The sequence below is a fragment of the Chelmon rostratus genome, chromosome 17 (genome assembly GCF_017976325.1).
Source record: "Chelmon rostratus isolate fCheRos1 chromosome 17, fCheRos1.pri, whole genome shotgun sequence".
Taxonomy (NCBI): Eukaryota; Metazoa; Chordata; class Actinopteri; order Chaetodontiformes; family Chaetodontidae; genus Chelmon; species Chelmon rostratus.
In genome coordinates this window covers 17334653-17360893 of record NC_055674.1, presented here as the reverse complement: position 1 = coordinate 17360893, position 26241 = coordinate 17334653, and the positions used below count along the sequence as shown (strand labels likewise).

Here is a 26241-nt window from a genome sequence, read left to right as displayed (position 1 = left end):
GTGGGTCAGGGCTGTGTGCAGGGTGATGGAGACAGCATCCTCTGTGGACCGATTCCCTCTGTAAGCAAACTGAAGGCTGTCTAGGTCCGAGGGGATGAAGTCTCTGATGTACCTGAGAATAATCCGCTCAAAGCACTTCATGATTACCGGGGTCAGTGCAACAGGCCGGTAGTCATTCAGGCAGGTGATGGATGTCTTCTTCGGTACCGGAATGATGGTGGAGGACTTGAGGCACTCAGGAACCGTAGACAGCTGCAGGGACAGGTTGAAAATGTCCAGGAACACTCCTGCTAGCTGGTCAGCGCATGTCCTCAAAGTCTTGCCTGACACCTTATCCGGTCCTGCAGCTCTGCGGGTGTTGATCCTCCTCAGGGTGGATGACACCTGGTGCTGCTGCAGGACGAGGGGCTGGTGCTGCTCCTCCAGCTGGGGTAGGTGTGTGACTTCTCTGCTGCCTGATGTGTCGAAGCGGGCAAAGAAGCTGTTCAAGGTGTCAGGCAGGGCGGGGTCGTGGCTGGTGAGCTGAGTGTTCGGCTTGTAGTCCGTTATGGTTCTGATGCCTCTCCACATGCTCTGTGGGTTGTTGTTCTTGAAGTGATCTTCAATTTTGTTTTTGTACTGGAGCTTGGCCTGCTTGATTCCTTTCTTCAGCTCTGCTCGAGCCCTGCTATAAGCCAGCCTGTCTCCAGATCTGTAGGCAGTATCCCGGGCTTTCAGCAGGGACCGCACTGTGTTGTCCAGCCATGGTTTCTGGCTGGGAAACACTGTGATGGTCTTAACAGGGAGGACAGCATCAGTGCAGAACTGAACATAAGACAATACAGATGATGTGTACTCCTCAAGGTCTGCCTCTTCTCTGAACACAGTCCAGTCTGTCAGTTCGAAGCAGTCCTGAAGTCTTAAATAAGTATTAAATCAAAATTTAAATTAAATTAAAAGTAGTAAATAAGTCTTAAATAAGTTATTATGCACCCTTCATCAAACTAAATTTTCTTCCATTTTAGAACAGACACAGTTGAGTTTTAAAGTTAGTTATTGACCTTGGAAACAGTGATGTTTATCAGCCAGGTCCTGCCGAGCACCCGTGTGATGATGATGTAGGAAGAACTCTGCTGATACAAGCTTGAGTTGAAGAGACCTTTATTAGGCATGGCGTTATGTCTTACTCCACCCATTTCTTTCCTAACTCAAAAACAAGGTCATATTTTAAGAACTGTCTTACTGAGAGGTGTTTTCCTCTGCTGTTACCAATTATACGTGTTGACCTATGTCCATCTTCAGGGAGGATTGATGTCCAGATAGGTCCCTATAGATCCCTGTTTTTACCACCACATCTGGCCTCCCTCTTACTGACCTGACCCTGCGAGACCTCACATACCACAACCAAGAGTGGTCAATATTTTAGACCTCAGTTCACCTCTTATCATGCTTACTCTAACCTATATTTGATATTGGATTCATCTGATCATATACCTCAACAGCATAATCCATAATTTTCTGATGTGATTGAATTTTTAGCATTTGCATTTTCCAACTGTGCTGATGGAGATCAAGCGATGGCAAGAGGGGGTGTTTTGGAGAAGCACGCGAACGCACCGTTGTAGTCTGAATGAACTACAAGTCCCTTGTCTCCCGGCACTGTGGTCGTCAAGTCAGGTCGTCTGCTGGATTTGGTTTTGAACGACAAGAGCGAGCGGGAGCGGGGTTGGATTCAACCAGCAGAGCAGTGTTGTGGTAATGATTATATTCATTTCTGTCAGGCGTAGACCAAGTTCTGGGTCAGACTTTCTGTAATGACGAACGTAAACCAAGGGCCGGAAGGGTCAGACTAACTGCAGTGTGGGTAACTTAGTCGGCGGTTTTTCGATGCTCGACTGAAGAGGCCGAGTAAAAGCCACGCCGTGTAACACGCACCCGTGTTAGCTCACGGTAGCTCACTTAAATTTCCATTTTCTAACCCTATAAATACCGGTCTAAGATTGTCAAATATCTAGTAAACATGTGACATGTTACTGAACCGACAGGTGTCAACAACGGCTCCGCCGGCATCAAAGCATTTCGAAGTGTGTTAGCATAACGTTAGCAGCGATCTGCTAATGCTAGCCGCCGTCTGCGTATTGGGGGAAATGTACCCCAAAACAACTTTCAAACCTGATGACTGTAGATCGTAAAGTTTGTATTTATAAAACCCGGCGACTACCACAATGTGTTAAAGGAACTTAAACTCGTGTTTTTGAGTCAAGCTGGACGCCGAATTAGTGACTGACTCCAGCAAGATCTCGTCCCACTTTGTTAAAGTTACCTGTTAAATACCGTTTAACCTAGCTTGTTCGGTGTATACAGAGGAACTCCAGGATGTGGCCCTAACCTAATGTTAGGTGACATATTTACCATCCGTATGCGTTACAGCGTACAAAGAGACATGTTCAGATCCGTGAATGAAATCTAAGGTGCACAGTATTATCGTGCAGCAGGTGTAAATACTGTTTTATGGTGGATTGTCACTCAGCGTGAACTAGCGCTTTCAGCAGTTTCTGCCTAGTAGAAAGGTGGACCAAGCTTTCTAGAAAAACGTGGTGGTTACAGCCAGAATGATCACGCATAACAATATGTTTTGGAGTTTAAATTGCTTCTGTTAGGTGGTTTGTGTTTTGGATCTTTAGTGGTAAAGAGTGCTACATGTCGGCCAGACAAACCAGCTCTGTCAATGAAACAAACTGGTTGCAGACACCATGACTATCATGAAGCAGAATAACAGGTAAATCTCGTGTGTTTGTCCCTCAGGTGTCCCGATGGCGGCAGACATTGTTGCGCAGTTGGCCGACTCTCTGGCCAAGACTGGCGTAGAGGAAGGAGAGCTGAGCTTCAAAGGTCAGGGAAGAAAGCTGGATAATGCCAAATCAGGTGAGTGCATCAGCTGTCACTGGGAACACTTAGCGTCCCAGAAACACTGCCAATAAAGCAGTGAGGCCTCATTAGATTTGGTAAGTGCTGAAACACACTGTCTTGGTTTTAATAATTTTCCTTTCTCAACCCCTCTCCAGTGGAGGAGATTGTGGTGGAGATCCAGAACTTCGAGGGCTTGCAGGCTCTGAGGTTGGAGGGAAACACTGTAGGTGTGGAGGCAGCACAGGCCATCGCCAAAGCCCTAGAGACAAAGAGCGAGCTCAAGGTTTGGAGGGCCTACTCTTGACCTTTTTGGTCATCTTGCAGTCAAATTCATCACTTTTTTTGATACTGTGACCAAGACATGTTTGGTAATTAACTTGTTAAATATCGACTGATCTATAAAATATCAAAACATAGTTAAAAAATGTCCATAGTGATGTCAAAAAAATGCTTTTGTACCCAGTCAAGAAAATACTTGTCTTTGAAAAGCAGGGACTAGGAAATCTTTTGCATTTTTGCTGGAAAAATGACTTCAACAACTCATGGATTATTAAAATATATGAAGATTATTTTTGCCTAGTTGCTCTTTAGTTTTTGTTTGTTTGTAAATAGTGGAATATATGCAAGATTGTCTCTTGGCTGTCATTGACACTGTTAATCTTTATTCTCTCCTTTCAGCGCTGTTACTGGAGTGACATGTTCACCGGTCGCCTCCGTTCTGAGATCCCACCTGCCTTGGTAATGTCCGTCTTAACATTATTGTCTAAATCAAAAACAAGTATAGGCCTCCATTCCGAACTTGTTGAAATATTGCACACTTTCCATGACTGGCCTTTGAACTATTGCATAGCTGTAACTATGTCTGTTTTCTTTGTTTTGGTACACAGCCCTGCTTATCCTGACGTTAAGTTTTAGCCTTTTCTGTCCTTGTGTAGAATGCACTGGGTGACGCTGTGATGCTGGCTGGTGCCAGGCTGACTGTTTTAGACCTCAGTGATAACGCCTTCGGACCAGATGGGGTGAAAGGCATCGAGAAGTTGCTCAAGAGCACCGCCTGCTACACTTTACAGGAGCTACGGCTCAACAACTGTGGCATGGGCATCGGAGGTGGGAAGGTAAGTCATGGGGACGGCTTCTGAAGATGAGGCTCTTCTCCATCTGCACTGTTTGGTAATATACACTCAGTGGTCAAGATATGAGGCACACATGCACAGTCTAATGCCATTCAGTGCAATCTTTCTGTCAAAAAGTAGTTTTACGATGCCTATAAAGTCCAGTTTTCTTAACACTGTCATAGAGGTGTTAATTCTACTCCATGCTTTAGCATCAAGGTCATAATTAGTGATGGAGTGTACTGAATGCTGTCATATTCACAGTAATTTCTAATATCCTGCCCCCCTCATGTATGTAAATGGAAATGATGAAAAAATGTAAATACTAACTAATTTGATGGCAGTTTAAGTGGAAGTCTAAACTTAGACGAGTCGGCTCGTCTAAAAGTAAGAAAACACTCCGAAAACAGTCAAGCACAATTTGATCCGGTTAAACATTGTCTGAAAATATATTGTGTGTATTGTAAGAGCCATTTAAAACCAAATTGCATTTGCAATGCTGCTGAAGTGTGTGGCCCTTGGCTCTGTGCATTGTGAAGGTTGCAACCTTTTCTGAAGAAAATGCTGCCATTTTGAAGTAGTTGAAATATTAAAACGGCTGGATGAATGTTCTCGAACACATCTCTGTGTATGTTCTCCTCAGATCTTGGCTGCTTCATTGATGCAGTGCCACAAAAAATCTAGTTCAGAGGGTGCCCCCCTCAGCCTGAAGGTATTTGTTGCTGGGAGGAACCGCCTGGAGAACGATGGAGCCACCGCCCTTGCTCAAGCCTTCCAGGTACAAGACTGATGACTCTTTGAGCCTTGAACATTAAACTTGTAGACTGACAGTATTCTTTTACTACAGCTTGCCTTCCAGGAGCTATACTATAGTGTTAGAGTGTTATAGACAAAGCAGGTAGCAGGTCTCTGTGTAGAAGTATTCTACATACAATAACAATTTTTTTTTTCATAGTTGATGGGCAGCCTGGAGGAGGTTCACATGCCCCAGAATGGCATCAATCACCCTGGTGTAACAGCTCTGGCCACAGCAATGCAGCACAACACAGGCCTCCGTATCCTCAACCTCAACGACAACACCTTCACTGAGAAGGGGGCTATCGCCATGGCTCAGGTACAGAGACGTCTGATATTTGTACCATGACTGTTGGTAATTGAGGGGGCAGGTGCTGCCAGTGGTTTGCTCCTTCTTGAAATTATTGCTGAAATATTTTTTTTTTATTTATTAATGTATTTGGCCACGTGTGGGGAGCACAACTCCACAACAGGCTGCAAAACATAGACTTGAATATATTATCATCTTTATATTGTTATGGTGAATATATTATAAACAGTCACAGTTCGAGACCCCTTTGAGTCATTTCAGCCATTGTTTATGTACAATAAAACTTTTAAGTGGAGCTTTAAGAGTGATGAATAAGTAATAAAAATGTTGATGTTTTTTATATCCATGTTGGAGATGGACTTAAGTTGTGGCATGAGATCAAAATGTAGAATTCATCTGGAATTTTGCTCTCTTTAAAAAAGAAATCCGCAGCCACCAATTTGCCCATTTCCATCAGTTTTACTTCTTCCAGTGATTTTTCTCTTTTTGGGCTTTGAAATTGGTGAAGCTATAGCCAATAATGTGTGTATCCCTCACAGGCCCTGAAACACCTTCGCAGCATCCAGGTGATAAACTTTGGAGACTGTCTGGTGCGGCCAGCAGGAGCCATTGCTATTGCAGAAAGTGTATCAGAGGGACTGCCAATCCTCAAGGTGAGTGAGAAATACACTTTACTAACTGATCAGACCTGAGCTGTCACGAGTCTCAGTATGATAGTTTTTTTTGGCAAAGAGCCATCTTAGATTGTGTTTTTTAGGTCTTTTTTTTCTTAGCTTTTGTTGGACATTGTTCTTCCATTCTGAGCAGATATTCTGTTTTGTTTAACAGGAACTCAATCTGTCGTTTGGCGAGATTACAGAAGAAGCTGCCCTGGCTGTGGCCCACGCAGTAAAGGACAAGAACCAGCTGGACAAACTGGACCTAAATGGTAGAAACTTGCAAAGAGCTGACTCAACTCTTTATACATCTGCCTTTTTCATATTAGGTTGTAGAATTTCTGTCTTTCATGATCATAAAAAATTAGGTGATGATTCACATTTCAATCAAGGTGCAAATCGCTGTTAGCCTTTTCAAAAGTATAAAATCTGCCTTTTTGTGATTATAGAAGAATAGATGACTTTTCATCTCCAGTGCCTCTGATTAGTGTGTCATTTAGACATTTTCTTTTTGCTTAATATGGCTCCCCTGACTACACTTTACATTGATCTCTTTGGTCGTCAGGTAACTGTCTAGGAGAGGATGGATGCAAAGCTCTGAAAGACTGCATGGAAGGCATGAAGATGGGAGAGCTTCTAGGATCACTCAGGTAATCACATTGTACTCCTGCCCTGTTGTCATGGCTGCCAGGACAGGATGCTAGTTTAGGACAGAGTTCACACACACACACACACACACACACACACACACACACACACACACACACACACACACAATGCTTAATGTGGAGTCAGAATGTTTGTGTGTGGATTGTGGTAGGAAACAGCAAAGATGAGAGAACTCATTTTTTAATGATGTGTTCTCAGGAATTGAGGCCTTTATAACAAGAGACAGGACAATGCAACAGTAAGACATGAGGTTTTGAATGGAGCTCAAGTACACAGCAGGAATTTGACAATCTGATGCATATTTAACCCAGGTTTCCATTGTCATTACATAAAAATGCACACAGATGAAAATCAGCCCTGTGAACATGTCAGAGATAAAGCAGTAATACAGTACAGTAGATAATATTAATGCAGAAAAACAACTTGCACACATGTTTTGACATTATAGGGTAAAACAGACCCTACTGATCTTTTTAGCATTTCATCACTCCTCCAGAACTGGAAACATGTTGCATTGTGTAGAAGGACATCTGCTGCTTCTGATCCTCTTGCATAGACATTTTAACGAATATTAGATGAGTTTTATAATGTAGCATACAATGATAAGGACTGACAGAGCTGGAAGTAAATGAGAGAGTTCCTCTAAGACAGTCTTACGAACAGCTACCACTTTTTACACGCTGGCACTAATGAGAACAGTTCTCCGCCCACACAGTGCTGGGATCAGCTGGTTATGCCACTCATTTAATAGCCACGGTGAGCGGACGGAATGATCTGGTATTTGTGTTTTATAGCAATATCTAAGACTTATCGAAGTCATGTAAAATATGCACAAGCCACAGGGAGTGAGAGTTTGAAAACAGAGACGAGCACAAGCCGGTGTTATTTTACAGTCAATTTTGTTTTTTAGAATATAATTCTAATACTTGATATTATCTACTATTATTATTGAATACTGTTATTTGCTCTAATGTTCAAAGTATCTGGGGCAGTGTGCATCATGTCTGCACCTGGAAAAGCTGATGCAATCTGCCCCTACAGTGACTTTACACATGATTTTAGCCTTGTCTCCGCTGCATGGTGTGGCTTGGCTTGACTCACCTTTGGTACTAGTACTTTTCTTGATCAAGTTTTTGACTGTAGATAGTATCCCCTCAGTGTGGGCAGGATTCTTAGCTGGTCATCATTCCAAGCGAGTCGAGCTGAGGTGTACCGTTCAGTGGAAAAGAGGCATTTCTCCAACTCAAAAGATGCGTGTCGTCCCAAACAAAATCCTGACTAATGAGCGCCGTTTTCAATTTGCCTCAGTGACGATGAGGGCGAGCCAGAAGATGACGATGACGACGAAGATGAAGATGAGGAAGAGGATGACGAGGAAGTGGATGAGGAGGAAATAGAGGAGGAAGAAGAAGAGGAGGAGGAGGAGGAAGAGGATAGCAGTAGCATCAAGGTCAGAGAAATGATGGGGTGATGATGATGTGCATACACAAGTTGAGAGAAGGTTAAATTTCCACCGAACACATCGGAAGTTCACAATGAATGGCTGCTGCCAACAACCAAATTAACGACAAATTAAACGCCACTAGCTGCTGTTGTATGTACGTGTTTGTTTGGTGTTGTGGTCTTGTTGACTGTCTCTTCTCTCCCCGTCCACTCATAGTTATCCACACCTGCATCAGCACCCCGGCCGCCAGACGTCTCCTCCTTCCTCAGCTTTCCGTCCCCGGACAAGCTGCTCAAACTGGGAGCCAAGAGAGCGTTGCTGATCGAGCAGCAGGTAGACGCAAATAAGATGCCACGAGTACATGCACATCAGCTTCAGTTCTCACAGTCTGTTAATGAGAACTACTAAAGGCTAAAAGAGAGGTCTTGAAGTTGTCATGTGACCTCTGTCCTTTACTTCAGTTTGTGTGTAAGACAGTCATCAGTACACGCTTCTTCTTTTCTCTGTGTCGAGGTGGATGTGTCAGATGCTGCAAAAACAGCTGAAGCCTTCCTCAAGATTTCATCTGTGTACAAGGAGGAGAATAACGAGGTTAAGAATGCCGTGTTGGACAGCATAGGTGAGACACTTTGTTGATTTGATTGGTGTTGTGTACGCCTTTGCCGACAGAAGTGCTTGATTTACCAGGAGGAAACCTCAAAGTATTACAAATTATTTTATGCTGCTCAGCATCTTCTAGTCATTTTTTGTTTTTTACGTTCATGTACTCTCAACCTGTCTTATCCAGTGGTTCCCAGAATGAGTTTGAATTTGTTGTTTTTTGGGCAGATATGTGCAGCAGTATTTCTTGGCTGGGATGAGTTAATCTGTTAATTAGTGAGATTCAGGGGTGCTAGTAGGGGGGTTTGTTCATGTTGGACAGATCCAGGCTAGCTGTATCCCCTTGTTTTTAGTTTTTATGCTAAGATAACATAACAAGCTGCTGACAACAACTTCATATTTAGCTCTATTTTACCCTTAACTTTGTCTTTAAACAACTCTGGTTCATCATCTTCCTTTTTCTTTCTATTTCCTGTCCCTTTCCACTCTATTACTACTGCTACGTAGTAGTAATAACTAGAGATGCAAGTTAGATCATTTGATTCTGTATATTTAAAATGTTTTAGGGTGGATTTTTCCTTTTTTAATACTCCACAATGTGACAGTGTTAGGATATCATTCTGTAATAAGTTGTTGGTGTTTTTTCCCCTCACAGATGCCCTTCTCAGGAAAGCTTTTGCTACTCCTTCCTTCCAAGGCTACAGCTTCGTATCATCTTTGTTAGTGCTGCTCGGACTTCTCAAGGTATGCTTAGCCTGCACGTATTCACCAGTGTTTGCTGCAGTACAGAAACATGTCTTTCATCACCGTCACTTTGTGGTGTCATTTGTTGCCTTTACATTTCTCTTCCCAACATTCCTCATTTTGGCCTTTTAACTGTGTTTACCATTCTTGCTAACACTCCTCTCCGTCCTCACTGTCTGTCCCTCTGGCTGCTCAGAGTGAGGACAAGGTGAAGCCTGTGCTCGTGGTTCCCGGACACCTCCACGCCTTGGAGCACGTCGTTCGACAGGACTACTTCCCCAAAGAGAACGTGGCTGTGCTGCAGGCCTTCATGTCCCGGTAAGGACGTGACAGAATCAGCAGGCATCTTGCAGGTACAAAATACAGCGATTACCATCCCATCATCAGGAATGAGGCACATACATGAATGTTTTTGCACTTGGGAGCACATATTAACGGCAGTGGACACACTCTGGTGATTGCTTGTTTTTGTGTTGGAATGGGTTTATGGACGTTTTTGTTATTTAAATGTTTTGAATTCAACCCCTCAGTTTCAGTGGACTCACATGTTATCCTAAATATCAGTGTCCACGTATAAAGACGAGAGGGTCACACTCTGTGCATGCATTGTTTAATAACTTCAGTCTTGGCAAAACAGAAATCGTTTTGTGTATGGCCGTGACTGAAAGAACTCATTAAACAATATCTTCATATCTGTCCTTAAAGTTAGAATCCTTAAGATTTCACTCCTGGTTAATTTAGCAACACCAGTGGTTACCTTGGTAACAGCAAGTGTGGTTTAACACTGCAGGTCCCAGAGTTCAGGGGGCAGCAAACACTTGTTGAGCAGCTACTTTGTTAGAGATGCAACAAAACAGCCACCCTGTATATCAGTTTCCAGTCAAACATTGTTTTAATGAAGAAGCCAGTCCGTAATTGGACTTTTCCCATCATGCCTCGAGTAACACTAATATGATTTCAGATTACTTTTCCACACAACAGCCGGGCACAGTAAAATGAGTTGTTACCATGCTGAGGAGCTGGAGGTGCTCAGCCTGTCGCTCTCGGCTCCTCATCTAACAGCTCACTGTGGCTGCTCCTTCTGGTTTCATTACTCACTGCAATATTTCAAACTGATGCACTCTCTGAAAAAAAAAAGAGCAGAAAATGTCTGTTAGCGATCAGTGCTAGCCTTGGTGACAAGTACATTGGGTTGCGAGTGCTTTACAATAAAAGCCACACACACTTCTCATCGAAGGAATGTTTTGAATGTGCAGCAGCAGGAAATGTTGGGTTTGTTTTAGCAGTCACTTAGTACAGCCCTGATATGGCTGGAGGAGAGTAAACAGTGAGGCTCAGTAAGGTAAAATTGTAACCAGTGACTGTGGATCATATGCTGCATTGTTTCCTGTGAATCCCCTGTGTGTTGGTGGCCAGCTTGGGTCCAGCACAGGAACGTGGACTCCACCACTAACAGTGAAAGCTACTATATAGAGAGATCATTCCAGACTGGGAATACACTGAATGGCTCTTGCTGAAAAATGCAGAGCATAAATAGCTTCAATGATGAGCTTGATTTGATGTCGGGTAAAGCTAAAGGTGTTATTTTGTGTTATTTTTTCCTTAGTCAACAAATTCCATGTAAAGACCTAAACAAACAATGTGTTGGTCTTCACAAACCTGTCTGTGGCTCTCAGTGCCAGGCCAGTTTCCTTGTACTGATTACTTAAGAACAGGTCACAAATATGTTGTTTGATCTAGAAAAGAAAGTTTCCTTGAACAGCTAGGCCCACTTTTAGCAAACCGAAGGAAATGCTGCACATGTTGGGGCCTATTTTCAGCTGTAGATTAATACACATTTGGTGCAGTAGTGAGTATTTACAGCAGCAGGGTTGTGGACTGTACGTGGGATTGACTCAAACTGCAGTGCCAGTGATCATAACAAAGGAACAGGTACAAGAGTGGCTCACTGTGGGATTTTTGGACCACAGTATCTTGAGCTTTGGCCGCGTAGACGATGCTTGTTAGTATGTACATAGATCAATGCATTGTTAGATTTGGTGTTTCATGGGATTTGTTGACAATAGGAGAAATAAAAGAATATCACCTGACACCTGAGAAAGAACAATGAGTTAAAGGCTGAATAATATATCACGTGTGTGTGTTGTCGTTCACAGAAACAACAAAGCCCTGGAGTCATGTGGCAGTGCCAGAAACAGCCTCCAGTCCACACTGCAGAGGGTCAGGTCCGAGGGCTGAGGGCTGTGGAAAGACACACACACACACACACAAAAAAAACACACACACAGACTGAACACTGATGGACCTTTGAGAAACCAGCACAAATGAGCTCATATTTGAAGCAGAGCAGCACGTAAGATGAACAGACTCCACTCAGACACACTTGGCTGGTTCAAAATCGTCCTTCACAAGCTCAGCAGCACACCTCTTTCTGGACTCTGGACTGGACTTGAATGCTTTGTGTTTTGAAGTAGACTATGCGCTTATGGTGTGGACTAACTGAAGCGCTTCATATTCGCTCATATAACCACAGGACAGTGCTGACCACTTTGTCTTAACGCTCTTAGTATTCAGGTGAATAGGAAAAGGCCTCATTCCACACATAACCGTAGATCTGTGAGTCGTCTCCTGGTCACTTCCACCTGATTGGCTGAGGCACAGATTACACTTCAGTGCGAACTAGAAAAGCGCTGACGAGAACTGATCTGGGCTTGAGGCATCAGCTGTTGTACATTTTATATTTCATATCTACCTTTGCTATTTTGTTGTTTTATATTAAATGTATATTAAAGTCAATGACATGGTCAAACAATGTTAAAATATGTGTTGACCGATAAATATTCTCAAAACTAGACTTACAAGTACACTAGAACAATCACAAGGGTTGAAATAAGTTAAAATGTATTTCCTGCCTCTAATGAGGCGCAAGGTGCTGTGTTTTTGGATTGTGTTGTGAAAATAAAGCTGATTTGAGTGTTGGATATCTTTCGCGTATTATCTGCATAGAATTTTAATTAGAAAAATGAAGGTTGCTTTAAAGAGGTGATGTCTGAAGATCATACATTCTGTACATGAAAACATCTGTTTTATCCAGACTGCTCATGGCTTTATGAAAGAAACTCAGATTCATGTTCTACATATTTCGTTGTTCTGTTGTGAATTGTTTTGTGCCATTTGGGGTCAAAGATGTAAAAATCTGCCTTACACGTATCAATGAATGCAAATCAATTCGACCAACATGCTCAGCTGCCGGCTCTCTCTGTTTCAGCCTCTAACTGGACAGAAAATGTAAAGCCAAGGTGTTAATTTGCAGTGAGGGGGCTCGGGGATCAGGGGTCAAAGCGGAAGAATTTACCAAAGCCTTGTTTGTTAGCCAGCTGGACCACAGACCAAGTGCTGGACGCATTCAGAGTGAAATTTAAAAAAAGTCACCGGTAGATAATTGAAGCCTGAACTGGCAGATTCACATATAATCCGCCTTAAATGCGTGTTTGCAAGCGAGCCGTGACGGTGTGATATTCTGCTTGAAGGTAAGCCAGTGTTTGGTTTTTTCTTTCTCCAGTTTATGGTTGAGGCTTTGGATCTTTCTTTGAGTGATTTTTCACCTGATGAGCTAACACTTCTGGTTGTTCTTCAAGTGCAGATTTGAGATATTGAGAAGTAATACAGCATTTGACGACCAACAATATGTTTTTAGATACATGCATATTATTTCCAGCAATATCCGCATTAATATTTTCAAATTACTTCAAACAGCAAAGAAAATAATGTGTTCTCATCCAGCAAATTAAATATCAAAAGGCAAATAGATTATTGTCCAAAATTAGACCTTTGACTTGTCAGACATTTGGGAGATGACAAAAGAACAATAAGAAATAAAATTAAAACACATAAATGAATAAAAATAATTCATAGAACAACAAATAAAAATCACAAGTTTCAACAGTTCCTATATATATTAAGTCAGTTGTGTGTTGACAGTTTGTGCTTCAGCACATGCTGCTTCCCGGTCCTGGTTGGGGAAATCCTCCTCTATCCTCCTCTTCTCTCCAGGCATTAAGTTTTAGTGGAGAGGACTCGGAGGATCCTTTAACTAAAAGATAATATAGTTTTGAGATGATACGCTTTACAAAGTGGTTGTTCAGCATTTCTGTTTCCAAAATAGATCTAATAAAGTTTTACACCTGTAGGTATTTGAAGAGAAGTTTCCCTGGGATGTCATACCTGGCAGCCAACTCCTCAGATGATTTAAGGTCCCATTAACTGACACCATTAGATCCCCTAACGTCTTTAGACCTTTTTCAGTCCACTTCATAAAACTGGAATCTGCTCTGCCTGGTGGGAAAGAGTGCTTACCTCATGATGGCCTGAGGCATGAGAGAGAGGGTTTCACCCAAATATTTCTTCACCTGATACCACACTGTAATCATATTTCTAAATGTGGGATTTTATGTATTCTTTTTCAACATTTTGACTTTTGCTAAGTATAAATACTGAGGGAGAGACACTGTGACAGTTCAATATCTATCCAAGGTCGAGAGCGTTTATCTGAAAAAAAACCCACCATTGTTCTTTGAAGTTTTTAGAAATAAGAAAACAGCACACAAGCATGTTCAGATATAATCAGATTTGCAACAGAAAACGCCAAATTTAGGAAACTAATTATCCTCAAGTCGTAAATAATCACAAGTAGTTTGAACGTTGTAGCATTAACCATAGATTTTGTTTCAAGTGCTGTTTAGTTGTCCTGCATTCTTGCATATACACTGAATGGTGAAGAGTTTTGACTCCAGCTTTGACTTTTTAAATATCACATTTCTAACACGTGTTTTACCGGCACAGATGCATTTCCTCTCTGCTGCCGCCGTCCTGCTGATATTAGCACTGAGTTCACCTGCTGAAGCAGGCAAATGTCCCAGAGTGTGCAGCTGTGACGCCACCAAACTCACGGTCGCCTGCGTTGGCAAGAACCTGACGGAGGTTCCCCCGACTGTAGATGAGGTAAATGAAAGGTCAAGTGAGTCCTTTTTATTTCACACAGCTGTTCGAAGTAGACTGAATGACAGCTGTGGACTATCACTACACTCACACTGCTGTGCAGCCATACAGCAGAACTGTAGCAGGGGCCTCCTCTTGATTTCAGTCCTGTCCTTAGTGTGTCAGGTCTTCCTCGGATCCATCCTCTGTTCCGTGTTATTGCTCTCACAGATTACAGTGAAACTCGACCTGAGGAATAACAACCTGCAGCAGCTGTCCAGGGGGGCGTTTGTCCTCACGCCCTACCTCACCCACCTCAACCTGCAGCGCTGCAACATTATCAAGGTGAAGGAGGGCGCTTTCCGGACCCTGGGCCGCGTCGTCTCCCTGAACCTGGCTTACAACAAAATCGACATCCTTTACCAGGTAAGCGGAGAGGGCAAAGCCGCATCTCTAGGGAGGTTGAGTTGATATTTTTGGAGATACGATGTTACTTCCTGCCCCTCCCTCTCTCTTCCTCCTACCTCTGGACTGACTGTCACAGGAGTCCTTCGATGGCCTCTCCTCCCTGAAGGAGCTGCATCTGGACCACAACCGTGTGGAGGAGATCCAGCCTGGAGCCTTCGCACAGCTCGGTTTCCTTAACATGCTGGCCCTCACCCACAACCAGCTGGTTTACATTCCCAACATGGCCTTCCAGGTACTTGTGGACGAAGACTTTTTATTATTATTACGAACGGACACAAATGCAAAACGGTGTGAAACAAACATACATGTTTGCCATTAAGATCTCACGAGGATCTGACCCCCTCTCCTCCAGGGCCTGAACAACATCAAGTGGCTTCGCCTGAGCCATAACTCCCTGAACAACTTGGCCCCTGAGGCATTTGCTGGTCTGTTCAGCCTCAGCCGCCTCAGCTTGGACCACAATGAGCTGCAGTTCTTCCCCTCTCAGACCATGAACAGGTGGGACGATCTGAAGGATTATTATGGGTGGTAATACACATGACAGCACAAGTATTACATTAGCATTCAGCTTAAAGTGTTACCGCGCCTGAGTACAGCTCCACAGACCGGCTGCCATGGCTGCAGACTCTGTCTTGTTCTGAGTAAAGAGGTGGTGGACCATCCATTAATCTTTATATTTATTGCTTTTAGTCAAGATATTATTTGGGATAGATGAAGGGAGAAAAAAGAAAACAACAGAAAAGAGAGAAAACCAGAGGGAGATCCATGAATCTCACCTCTGGTCACTCATAACATCCCAGGCCAGATTCACCCACTGGGGTGAAAATGACCTACCGACACTGATAGCGACACTGCACCACCCTCTACAAGATGAGGCATCAAGGTTAGGTAGTGATATGCGTGTTGTTTTGGAGGATAAGTCAGGCGATGTCATACATTTCTCTTATTGTATTGTGTGTGTCCGAAGTCTGATATGTCTCATTCCTCTGTGTCACAGAGCGCCCCCGTTACTACCACCACTACTATACCGCGAGCTGCGACTCGCGGTATAGCGCCACTACTATAAACACCAGTGAGACACAGTGTTGCACTGGGTGGCATGTTCCTTCATTACCATAAATTTCATTATCTGTGTAGTTCATTTTTAATTGACAGAAATACCCACTAGTGCACCAAATGTGTATTAATCCGCTGCTGAAAATAGTCCCCAGCAAATGCGTACTCTTTACCTTTGTGTGAGTGACGTTTGATAACAACTGCAATGCCCACTTGTTTGGTATATGGTAAAGAATTACAGTAACAGAGGTAAGTCCAAACGTAAAAACTCCTGGAGGAGCTCCCTCTGAGAGACAGCAGAAGGAGGACACGGTGAATAATTGAATGTACAGCAGTAAATGTGTCTTAGATAGTTTAACTTTTTACTTTACTGTCTCCTCTCTGTAAAGACTACGTGAGGTCACGCGCCTCGACATGAGCCACAACCCCATGATCTACCTCGGGGAGGAATCCGTCACCATGGCTAAGCTCACACACCTCTACCTCGACCACATGTCCCTTCAGGACCTGTCAGATCGGGCCTTGTCCGGCGCCCCCCTCCTCTCCCACTTGGACCTCAGCCACAATCAGCTTCGTTACCTGGAGCCCCTCTCAGGCCCCAAGCAGCTGCGTAGCCTCAACCTGACTGGTACAACTGTGTTCTGACATTTTTCCCTGACACAAATGTATATTTAAACGCGGGGGATAATAACCCCTCATATGTCTTCTTTGATGCATCATGGTCATCACTCGTTGTCCTTAAAGGCAACCCAGTCTACTGTAACTGCTACATGCGGCCCCTGAGGGACTGGGCCAGTGTTGGTGGGCTGAAGCTGCTGGGAGCCTGTGCTGGACCTCCTCACCTCTCAGATGAGCCGCTGCAGGCTGTGGCCCCTCTGGACCTGCGCTGCCGCAGCCGGGGGGAGCCGCCGAAGGACGAGTTCGAGACGGACGACGAGAGCGCAGGAAGCACTCCGCCCACAGCCAAGCCCAAGCAGAACGTCAAGTGTCCTGTTGACTGTGACTGTGATGTGAGTGTTTTCTGTGCAGACACTGCTGGTGACAGACACGATATTTCTCTTTGGTGGGACAGATTTTGTGCACTTCCACAAGTTTTAAGCAGCAGTCCACCTCCTGTATGAGCTGCTTTCTCGAGAAATGGCTGCAGACAGTTTCCACTGTCCCAAAGTTATGTTTTGAGTAAAACATCTGAATACAGAATTTTTTTGATTTTGCGATTACAGTATGAGCCATAGTTTTAGTGGGAATGATAATTTTTGCATTTAATTTTCAATTCTAAAAAAATCTAAAAATGATGATTTTTTGAAGGCTCAGCACCAAACAAGCACGTCTCCATATGTCTGGAGACAATGATTTGTAGGCTGAGAAATCTCTGCAGCAGCACAATGCTTCCTACACTGTCACACATTTTATTTTTTATTGTATTTTAAGTGCAGTTCCTGTGATTTGGATATGGATCTTGGCCATATTGCAATTTCGCTAATATTTCAGTTAATTATTCAGTCCCACTGCTCCCCCGCTGTTTGTAATATACCGTTCTGATTTGAACCCTCCCCAGATTGATGCCCAGCATGCCACATGTGAAGGTCGGGGTCACACCAAAGTCCCACGAGGCTTCCCCGCCAAGACGCAGCTGCTTGACCTCCGCGGTAACCACTTCCACTACCTTCCTGCCAACAGCTTCCCAGGCGCCAGCCAAGTTGTGTCTCTTCACCTGGAGTTCTGCAAAATCCACGAAATTGAAGCCGGCGCCTTTCGGGGAATGAAGAACCTCTTTTATTTGTATCTGTCTGACAATGACCTCACAACCTTGGACCCCGGAGCTTTTGCTGGAGCCCCTGAGCTCACCTACCTTCACCTGGAGGGGAACTGGCTGGCAAAGTTCCCTGGATCAGGTCAGTGCTTAGTCAAGTCAAGTCTGGCTGTATGTGAATTAAAGTTAAAGGAATTTCCATGTTATACGCTGTATGTATGTAAAAAACACAGGGAACTAAAACACCAATATTTTCTGTGTCTTTGTGTCTCTCTGCAGCTCTGGCACTCTTACCAAGCCTGTTTGTGTTACACCTGGAGCGAAATGCCATCTCCAAACTGGAGCCCACTGGTTTGCTGTCCTCAGTAACCCCTAACCTCAGGGAACTTTACTTGACCAATAACACCATTACTTCTATTGCCAAGGGTGCCCTGGACTCTGCTTTCCTTGGTACACTTCACCTGGATTCAAACCAGCTGACGGAGATGCCGACCCACGCTCTGACCGTGGCCCCTAACCTGGAGGAGCTCAGCCTGTCTCAGAATTCAGTTCGCTGGGTGGGACCGAATGCATTCCAGCCCATGTCCCAAAGCCTGAAGAGGCTTCACATGGATCACATGGGCATGGAGAAGGTACAACAGACATGTTGTAATTGTGGCTCACTCTATGAGACTAAATGCTAATGCTAGCATGGTAATATGCTCACACTGACAATGCTAACATGCTGATGTTTTGCAGGATTAATGTTTAGCATGTTTGCATGATAACATTTGCTAATTAGCACTAAACACAAAGTGCAGCTGACTGAATGTCATTAGTTATGAACCAGAAAACTGGAATATTGACCTGATGATGGTGCCAGAAAAAAAGTTCACCAAACTTATTACAATTCATCCTGAGTGCACCGTGAATATCTGTACCAGATTTCAAGGCAATGCATCCAATACTGTCAATGCATGTCTCCAAAAAACAAAAATGTGAACCTTGTGGTTGCACTAGAGTAAAAGTCAGAGGATCAGCAAGGTCAGCAAAGACATGTGATTCCATGTAGTCTAGATGTGACGATATGTGGATGTTGGATTAATATTGCAGGCCTTGTTGCTGATGAGCTCCCTTAAATTACACCTCTGTCCAGATGTCCGGGGACTCTTTGGCGGGTCTGGGTCCAGGGCTGAGGGCTCTGACTGTGAGAGGAAATCAGCTAGAGGGGCTTCCTGACCTGAGCCCACTCACTGGTCTGGAGGTGGTTGACCTGCAGGACAACCCCCTGCGGTGTGACTGTACTCTGCTGCCGCTACGCAGGTCAGTGCAGAGAATTAGGGTTTTGCAAATCATTTGGTGGAGAAAGTTTGCCCAACATCATCCTCTTGGGAACAAATGAGCTGTTATTAGCAAATTAACTTTAAGGATTGTCCCCATAAACTGCAGGAGAGTTACTGCTTAGCTTTAAAAAAAAATGTGACAAATTCACCCAGATTATAAACTGTTATTAAAAGCTACATTTTTGACAGTAATTTTATGACTGGTTGTTCTCTGTCTTCGTCTGTTTCTTTGTCTCCGTCTCTCAGGTGGATGGAGAATGTAAGTTTTGAGATGATTGCCACCTGCGGTCACCCTCCTGAGGTCAGAGGTCAGAAGGTCAGGGACGTCCATGTTTTCACGTCCTGCCCAGAAAGCGCCTCTCCTCCAGTTGGGAAGGTTGTTGGGGCCCCCAGATCTCCAAAAGTGAAGAAACCCACACCCAGCCTCTCAAAGGGCCCTGGGGTCAAAGCAAGGCCTGCAAAGCCAAAAGCCAAACTCCCCAAACCGCCCAAGACAAGGCCTCAGCGGAAACCCGTGGCAATGAAAGTGACTAAGAACAAGAAAACCCAGCAATAAATCAACATAACAATTAGTCTTGGCACCGTAATACTGGATTTGTTATTGCAGCCTATCTGTGTGAAGATCCTTTTCTTTTTAAATAAAGCTCTTAAGATTAGGAATTTGCATGCAGTCTGTTATCTGAACATAATAAACACAGCAAGGTGAAACCTGAGTAATCAGCCAATTCCCCTCCCAGTCCTATAGTGGATGCACATGTTGCATCTGCGACAGACAGTCAAAATAGTCCCATTGAACATATAGAAGATAAAGGTGACATATGGTCGTTTTTGTATTTTATGTCAAATAAGAGCTGCAGTGAAATAATATTATAAACTAAATGTTTACTCTGAACTAAACATTTAACTGCACATGTGAGTCAGTTACGGGTTTTTATAAATTAACTCGATAGATGGTTGTCAGTGCTGTGCCATCCGTATTTGGAAGACAACATGAAGTCCACTTTTAGGAATTAAGTGTTCAGAGTGTGTTGGCAGAATCAGCGGCAGTTCAGTCACTCTGTTAGCTGTCCGAGATGCTGAATGTGTCTCAGCACAGGGCCTCTTTTTCACTCTCAGACACTCTTTGGCGTCCTTTATTTCTGTTTTCTCTCATTATAAACTGAATAAATTTGGTCTGCTGGGTCTGATAAAAAACACATCGGCTTGGTTTGATGTATCCGCATTTCATTCACAACCTAAACCTGCAGTGTGGGACGTCTCGTTGTAAAACACCCTGATCCCGTCCAGCTGAAGCTCCCTGTCTCCGTGGTCGGTTCCTGATCACCTCCCAGAACTGAACACACAAAAGCCCAGGCCAACACACCATCTGTCAGGAAGCTGTGGACTGTGATGAGGGCTGCAGTAAAAGCTGTGTGCGACCCTGTGCTGAATTCAAGACCTCTCTGTAATAAATACAAACGTCAATGTTTTGTATTGAAGCAGAATTGGAAAGTGTTAAAATCAACCGACGCGCTACAGTCGTCTGAGGGAGACTAGCTGGAAACAGCAGTAACTTCTGTAATGAAAAGGCCCAGCTAAAATGGTTTTGACCCATCCAACAATGAAATCCTGAATGGGAACAGACTGTTTAGGCCTTTCACTGGGGAGCAAGTGATATGTAGTTTCAGCTAATATAAATAAATAGCACTACCAAGTGTAGAAATACTCTATTACAAGAAAAGGTCCATCAGTATTTGCATCAAAATGGACTTAAAATAGCAAAAGTAAGATTATTCATTATGCAAAATGGCCCATTTAAAAAATGATAAATAGTACATAATTGGATTCGAATTATTGATGGGTTAATGTGTAAGCATCAGTTAAATGCTGCGTCTAGTAAAGGTCTTTTTAAGGACTTTATGCTGCTGGGTAGCCTCACCTATAATAATCATCACAACAATCATCATAACACAGCAACAGGCCTGTTTGTTGCTGATCTGTCTCAATTCTTTGTGGTGCTGCTGTCCAAAGTCCTGTTTTCTTGTCTCAGCCACTGACATCAGTTTGACCTGTTTCCCTGGAGACAGTCTTTGTTTTCCATCTGCTATTAGGAAAATACTTTTTATGACTCTCATCATTGAAATTCTTTAAAAGCACCTGTTGACACAGCAAAAGAAGATCACAGCTAAAGGAAAATCAGAAGACAAATCTAGCGAAGCATCCTGCTGGAAAAGGGTGGGAAGTCAACTCAAAGCCTTTGTTTTCCGCAGAGTCATTCATACACTCTCTGGCAAGGCTGAGGAAGAATTGTGACCGCATCCAAGCACCTGAAGAAGCATCCTCACTGAAGCAGCTGATGGATGTGGTGGACTGGATGGCGGAGGACATGATCTCACCACAGAAAGATCAGGCGACATCGAAGGGCACAGATGACTTGTGCCTCTACAAAAGAATTGCCAGCGACATTTCCTACTACACCTTTTTCAACTTGTGATTGTGGGTTTTCTCAGAGTGCTTCGGTTTCCTCCCACTAGTAAAAAAAATTTCACAACATAATAAGATGATGAGTTGTTATAAACAAAGTAGACAGATAATTGTCAGTGCTGTGCCATCCATTTTTGGAAGACAAACATTAAATTCAGTTTTAACAATGAAGTGTTCAGAGTGTGTTGGCAGAGTCAGCAGCAGTTCAGTCATAATGTGAGCTGCCTCTGTCCGAGGTGCTCAATGTTTCTCAGCTCTTTGCGCTGCTGCCAACCAAGGTTCTGATCTTTGGTTTGAGCCAGAAGAATCAGTTTTATTGGCAAATAGCTTTTTACATAGGATGAATTGGCCTTGGCGTTTTGGTGCATAACAATAAACATGGAAGCAGGACAATATAAAAAGCGAGAACTGCAGGTGAAGATGCACCAACAGGAAATAGGAAATTGACAACAAAACATGAACACTGTTGACACTCAGGGTTTGGATTGCCTACATTTAATCATACTTAATCATATTTTAGTAACCGCATTGTGGCTTGCTTACATGGCAGAAGAGCATAGTGTATTTGCACCTGCACTCCTCCGAGCAACACTCTTCAGTTGAGCCTCCATACTGCCTGGGGGGGGGGGGGCTCTAAGTCACTATGCATGATTAATTCATACCTCTTCAAGACACAAGTGTGTTGCTGAAACATGGTCAGTGTTCAGACCTTGTAGGTAATTGGATGATTTAATCGTGTGTGATTGTGCCCTACTCAGAGAAAGCAAAGTAAGTATTTATCAGTCCATGTAACAGGTGTGGTATTTCAGGAAAATCAGCATTAAAGAAATAACATACTGTATATACTGACAAATATAGTGTGTTCCTGGCAAAGTGTGTCGATATAATGTATGTATATTGTAGAGCAGTGTTTCCTAGCTTTAATTATTAGATTTTGTATTCAATTTATTTATTAAATTTGTTTTATATATTTATTTTAATAATTTGTGTGTGTGTGTGTGTGTGTGTGTGTGTGTGTTATGGTTACAATGAGAGAGTTAAGGTGTTTATTTTCTTATAAATTTGAAATATATTTCTACAGTACTTTTGAATTATTTCGACTAAACATATCTGTAAAAATAGGAGTCAGGTAAAGTTTAGGTTTTTGCAAACTCAAGCAGACAATGAAATAAGAAGACGGAACCAAACAGTATTGCAAACAGTTTCACATTGTACAGCAGCTATAACGGCAGATGCATTTTTACAGTGCTTTATCCATTAGTTTTTAATTAGATTGTATCCTTAAATTGCATCTTTTCTTAAAGAAAACTAACACACATTGCTACATTATGCAACCATTAAATACAACAGAGAATTACTATTTGGTTGTATGCCATTCGTAATAACCGTTCCTATTCAAATCGCCTTTTAAGTGATGTTTGAACGATTCATAGCACTTGGTAAGAGTTCGGGTTAGTGGAGATATGGTCCATGTTGGGATCGAACCGGCGACCTTTAGAACTAGAGTTCCCCCTACTGTACGCCAGCAAAAGTTCACATTTGGACGTATTTCTCAAACGATTGAGCATGAAAACTCGGTCCCATAACTTCCGGCGCGCAACAGAGCCAATAGTAACACTTATTTCACTTCATGTCCTCCTTTCATCTCTCTTTTTCTTCCCTCCCCATTACCCTTCTTTCCACTTTCTCCACCCCTATATTGACTATTATTCTCGACGGTAAGCGCCACATTGGTTCTATGGTGTAATGGTTAGCACTCTGGACTCTGAATCCAGCGATCCGAGTTCAAATCTCGGTGGAACCTGACTTTTCTATTTTTTTTTAACTTCACATTAACTTGAATTGCGCATTTCTTTTCGGGCGTCATGAGCAATTAATCTCCAGAATGACCATATAATATAAACGAATCAGTCTCGGGCTAACACACACTAACGTTAATACGCAGACGGAAATAGCTGTGTTTCTTCCGGGTAACTTGCTCATCACGTCAAACTTCTCCTTTCAAGATGGCAGCAGCTATGGATGTGGATACGCCGAGCGGCACAAACAGCGGAGCCAGCAAGAAGCGATTTGAAGTTAAAAAGGTAACTGTTACGGTTGAATAAAGTAACTCATTGTCGTGTTGTTAATAAACACTATAACCCTCCAGCAACCCCCAAATCACCGGTAACACAACTCACTGCCACGAACGAGCTACCTGCCGCTAGCATTCTAGCGCTTGCTAACTGTAACTAGCTTTATGTCTGTAGCTAGTTAGCTGTTAGCTTGACTCAAACGGGGCATGAATTTGCACTTCTCTTTTGGGACATGCGCTACCTAAAATTAAATCATAAAAAACCTAGAGTGATGTAATGGAGACCACCACCTCACACCGCAGTGTAATCAGAAAGCCATCGTAATGTCAACATTCACTAGTTCATTAAACATGAACTAGTGAACGTTAATCAGCCAAGCTCGAAACTCTGCGAGCTAACGTTAAACTAGCCTAGCCTACTCACCAGATAGAGTCGAGAACTGAGCTTAGAAGGCGTCTTCAAATGTAATATCATACTATGTAGGAAACCTAAAATAAGGTGTGATTGAACTTTGCTCTTACTTTTCAACGAATTAACTACTTAATTATCTAACTGCTAACCGTGACGTTATCTGTTTTGAAAACCCCAAATTAAAAGATAGCATCGTCAATCATTGCAGCAAACACATAGCTAGCTGTGATATCTATTATTTTTTGAAAGTATAAGGACTGTAATAATCCCGCTTGGGGAAATTCAATCTTAAATATTGTGTAATAGTCTAATAGTATCAGTGTTGGGATGTCAGTGTCTTGAATGCGGGGTATGACAAAGTTATGATAACCTAACATTTAATTAAATCTTAATCTTAATTTTGTTCTTTTCTCGTAATTATAATTGAATCAAAAATATGTCTTAAATGTTCTTGTGGAGTTCTGATTAAATGAGACTTTCTTTGCATTTCTCCATTGGTGTCCACAAGACAACCTGCAGGGAGTGTGTTGGTCAGATAACGTTTCTTTATGATTCTGATCTCCCACTAGTGGAATGCTGTGGCGCTGTGGGCCTGGGACATAGTGGTGGATAACTGCGCAATCTGTCGGAACCACATCATGGATCTTTGTGAGTTCACTTTCACACAGTTTTGGACATATTGGACTGTGCCCATCAGCAGAGATGTTGATCTTGACTGACATTCATCAGGTATTTCTCCCTCCCCCCACAGGTATAGAGTGCCAGGCCAACCAAGCTTCTGCAACCTCTGAGGAGTGCACTGTAGCTTGGGGTGTCTGCAATGTGAGTTTCCCTACCCGCCTCTAATATATGTAGCTAATCAGGTCTGTTAGTGCTATGCTGTACATTATTTTTTTCCCTCAAGTGCAAAATAGTTCCCAATGACAGCTTTTCACAAGATCTGCAGGGTATCCCTGCAAACATGGGCATTGTCTCTGGAAAAGCATGTTTTTAACAATGTAGCTTTTAATGCTATAAGTATCACAAGTGTCTTAAGTGTCTACAAAATTTAGTAAGATTTGATCATTTACACATAGTTTTCTTAACATAAACCCATATAAATAATTTCTAAGCATATACAGTCTGAATTTATGATGAAAGTTTTCCTAAGGTTTATTTGTGTTTCTCAATAATCTGCATGTTCTCATCCAAAATCCTAATTCCTTCAATATTTTTTGTCTGCAACATTTGTATCTGATGTAGAAAACTAATCCCAGAGGCCAGGTGGACGACAGCTTCAGCAAGGGTTAATTCTTTTTTATCAATGAAAGATTCCAAATGTTCATTAGCATCCGTGTTGATTGAGGCTACACTGAAAATCACTTAACACTCTTTGCTCTTGGATAACTGTTTTCGTTAAGCGTGCATTTTGCAGGTTTGAGCTGAAGAAAATGTTGCTCTGACAACAACTCTAGATACATTTTAAGATATCTTGAAGAAGAAAAAAATACAGACTCATTTCAAATCACCAAGATAAGATCTAACTTTATTGATAAAAAGGAATCAACAATTAAATCAAGCTGTCACTTCACTTTCTGTCTGTCATCGGACCTTTCTGTGAACTATGAAACATTTCGCAATACCAACGCTCCTGGTAGCATTAGAACTGTAGGACCCTTTCAGGAGTATGAGAGTTAACGTGCTTATTTATGCAAATCTCTCCCTCATAAAAATGCAGGAAATTGTTGTTTTTTCTCCTGTATTTTGAAACATTTCTGATGTAAACAAACCCATTACATTAAAGTTTAAGTACAGACGACAATTACCAACAAATCATGCAAGCTTACGTTATTTATTGGGGTAATTGGTTATTGTAAGCAATGTGAACAGTTGTGTTGAACTGTTGCCCTAACCTGTTTGTGCTCAGCTGCATGGAGCATATATTCATGTGTCTTTCTATGTTTTTGTTTTCTCTTGCTCAGCATGCCTTCCATTTCCACTGTATCTCTCGCTGGCTGAAAACCAGACAGGTGTGCCCACTGGACAACAGGGAGTGGGAGTTTCAGAAGTGAGTATCATTACTTTGTAGTGAGATACAAATGTGTGATTTTTTTGTTCGGTGAATCTTTCTTTGTTGCTCATTCGTTGTGAATATTTCTTGAATTGAACGTCTGGTTTTGATGGAATGTCCTCTCCCTCTCTCTCTCTCATTTGTTTTTACAGATACGGACACTAGCTGTATTATTGTTGACCTTTTTCTCGGCTACTTGAAGAGGCACCCTTACTGCTCCTGTCCCCTCCCGCTTGTAATCCTAGTTTTTATTTTTCACCCATGTCTTTGTTTTGGTATGTTGTAAGTACACAAATAAAAATGAATGTTGTCAGAAAAGAAGTCGTGTTTTTCTTGTTCAGGTTCTAGTGGTTTCTAACCGTATTAAGTGAAAATCGCCATCAACATAAGAGGTGCTGACTTACAGCTGCTGAAAACAACATGCAGTCGTCCACCATTCACTTTGGT

The 26241-nt window shown here is 42.7% G+C and overlaps 3 protein-coding genes and 1 non-coding gene across 5 annotated transcripts; all 4 read left to right on the top strand.

The window, feature by feature from the left end:
* The first annotated feature begins 1654 nt into the window (after positions 1-1654).
* rangap1a (RAN GTPase activating protein 1a) lies at positions 1655-12200 on the top strand. Of its 2 annotated transcripts, none has more exons than XM_041956935.1 (16): positions 1655-1734; positions 2785-2904; positions 3045-3172; positions 3568-3627; positions 3825-4004; positions 4645-4779; positions 4957-5115; positions 5646-5759; positions 5935-6034; positions 6328-6412; positions 7740-7881; positions 8092-8208; positions 8389-8494; positions 9131-9219; positions 9416-9537; positions 11376-12200. In XM_041956935.1, exons 2-16 carry the CDS (start codon positions 2793-2795, stop codon positions 11455-11457), a joined length of 1731 nt encoding a protein of 576 aa, XP_041812869.1. In that variant the 5' UTR covers positions 1655-1734; positions 2785-2792; the 3' UTR covers positions 11458-12200. The 2 variants fall into 2 exon arrangements, with proteins under 2 accessions (XP_041812869.1, XP_041812870.1); XM_041956936.1 differs by having other exon boundaries at positions 9416-9572.
* A 1861-nt stretch (positions 12201-14061) lies between these two features.
* Positions 14062-19351, top strand: chadla (chondroadherin-like a). The gene is made up of 10 exons (XM_041956480.1): positions 14062-14220; positions 14428-14622; positions 14741-14896; positions 15017-15162; positions 16110-16348; positions 16465-16730; positions 17279-17615; positions 17753-18105; positions 18609-18775; positions 19042-19351. The coding sequence occupies exons 1-10, from the start codon at positions 14062-14064 to the stop codon at positions 19349-19351; spliced, it is 2328 nt and encodes a 775-aa protein (XP_041812414.1).
* A 3639-nt stretch (positions 19352-22990) lies between these two features.
* Positions 22991-23062, top strand: trnaq-cug. The gene has a single exon. It is a non-coding gene; the product is annotated as a tRNA-Gln (tRNA).
* Positions 23063-23217: 155 nt separating this feature from the next.
* rbx1 (ring-box 1, E3 ubiquitin protein ligase) lies at positions 23218-26109 on the top strand. Its single transcript, XM_041956980.1, has 5 exons — positions 23218-23342; positions 24314-24392; positions 24496-24566; positions 25706-25791; positions 25947-26109. Exons 1-5 carry the CDS (start codon positions 23265-23267, stop codon positions 25957-25959), a joined length of 327 nt encoding a protein of 108 aa, XP_041812914.1. The 5' UTR covers positions 23218-23264; the 3' UTR covers positions 25960-26109.
* Positions 26110-26241: the final 132 nt, after the last annotated feature.

What these genes read in the sequence shown, in the direction of transcription:
- rangap1a (XM_041956935.1), top strand. Translation starts at nt 2,793, where the DNA reads ATGGCGGCAGACATTGTTGCGCAGTTGGCCGACTCTCTGGCCAAGACT. An exon ending in AGACAAAGAGCGAGCTCAAG is followed by an intron (nt 3,173 to 3,567) that starts GTTTGGAGGGCC and finishes CTCTCCTTTCAG; the next exon opens with CGCTGTTACTGGAGTGACAT. An exon ending in CCCTTGCTCAAGCCTTCCAG is followed by an intron (nt 4,780 to 4,956) that starts GTACAAGACTGA and finishes TTTTTTTCATAG; the next exon opens with TTGATGGGCAGCCTGGAGGA.
- rbx1 (XM_041956980.1), top strand. Translation starts at nt 23,265, where the DNA reads ATGGCAGCAGCTATGGATGTGGATACGCCGAGCGGCACAAACAGCGGA. An exon ending in GAACCACATCATGGATCTTT is followed by an intron (nt 24,393 to 24,495) that starts GTGAGTTCACTT and finishes CTCCCCCCACAG; the next exon opens with GTATAGAGTGCCAGGCCAAC. An exon ending in TAGCTTGGGGTGTCTGCAAT is followed by an intron (nt 24,567 to 25,705) that starts GTGAGTTTCCCT and finishes TCTCTTGCTCAG; the next exon opens with CATGCCTTCCATTTCCACTG.
- chadla (XM_041956480.1), top strand. Translation starts at nt 14,062, where the DNA reads ATGCATTTCCTCTCTGCTGCCGCCGTCCTGCTGATATTAGCACTGAGT. An exon ending in CCCTCTCAGACCATGAACAG is followed by an intron (nt 15,163 to 16,109) that starts GTGGGACGATCT and finishes CTCTCTGTAAAG; the next exon opens with ACTACGTGAGGTCACGCGCC. An exon ending in CTGTTGACTGTGACTGTGAT is followed by an intron (nt 16,731 to 17,278) that starts GTGAGTGTTTTC and finishes AACCCTCCCCAG; the next exon opens with ATTGATGCCCAGCATGCCAC.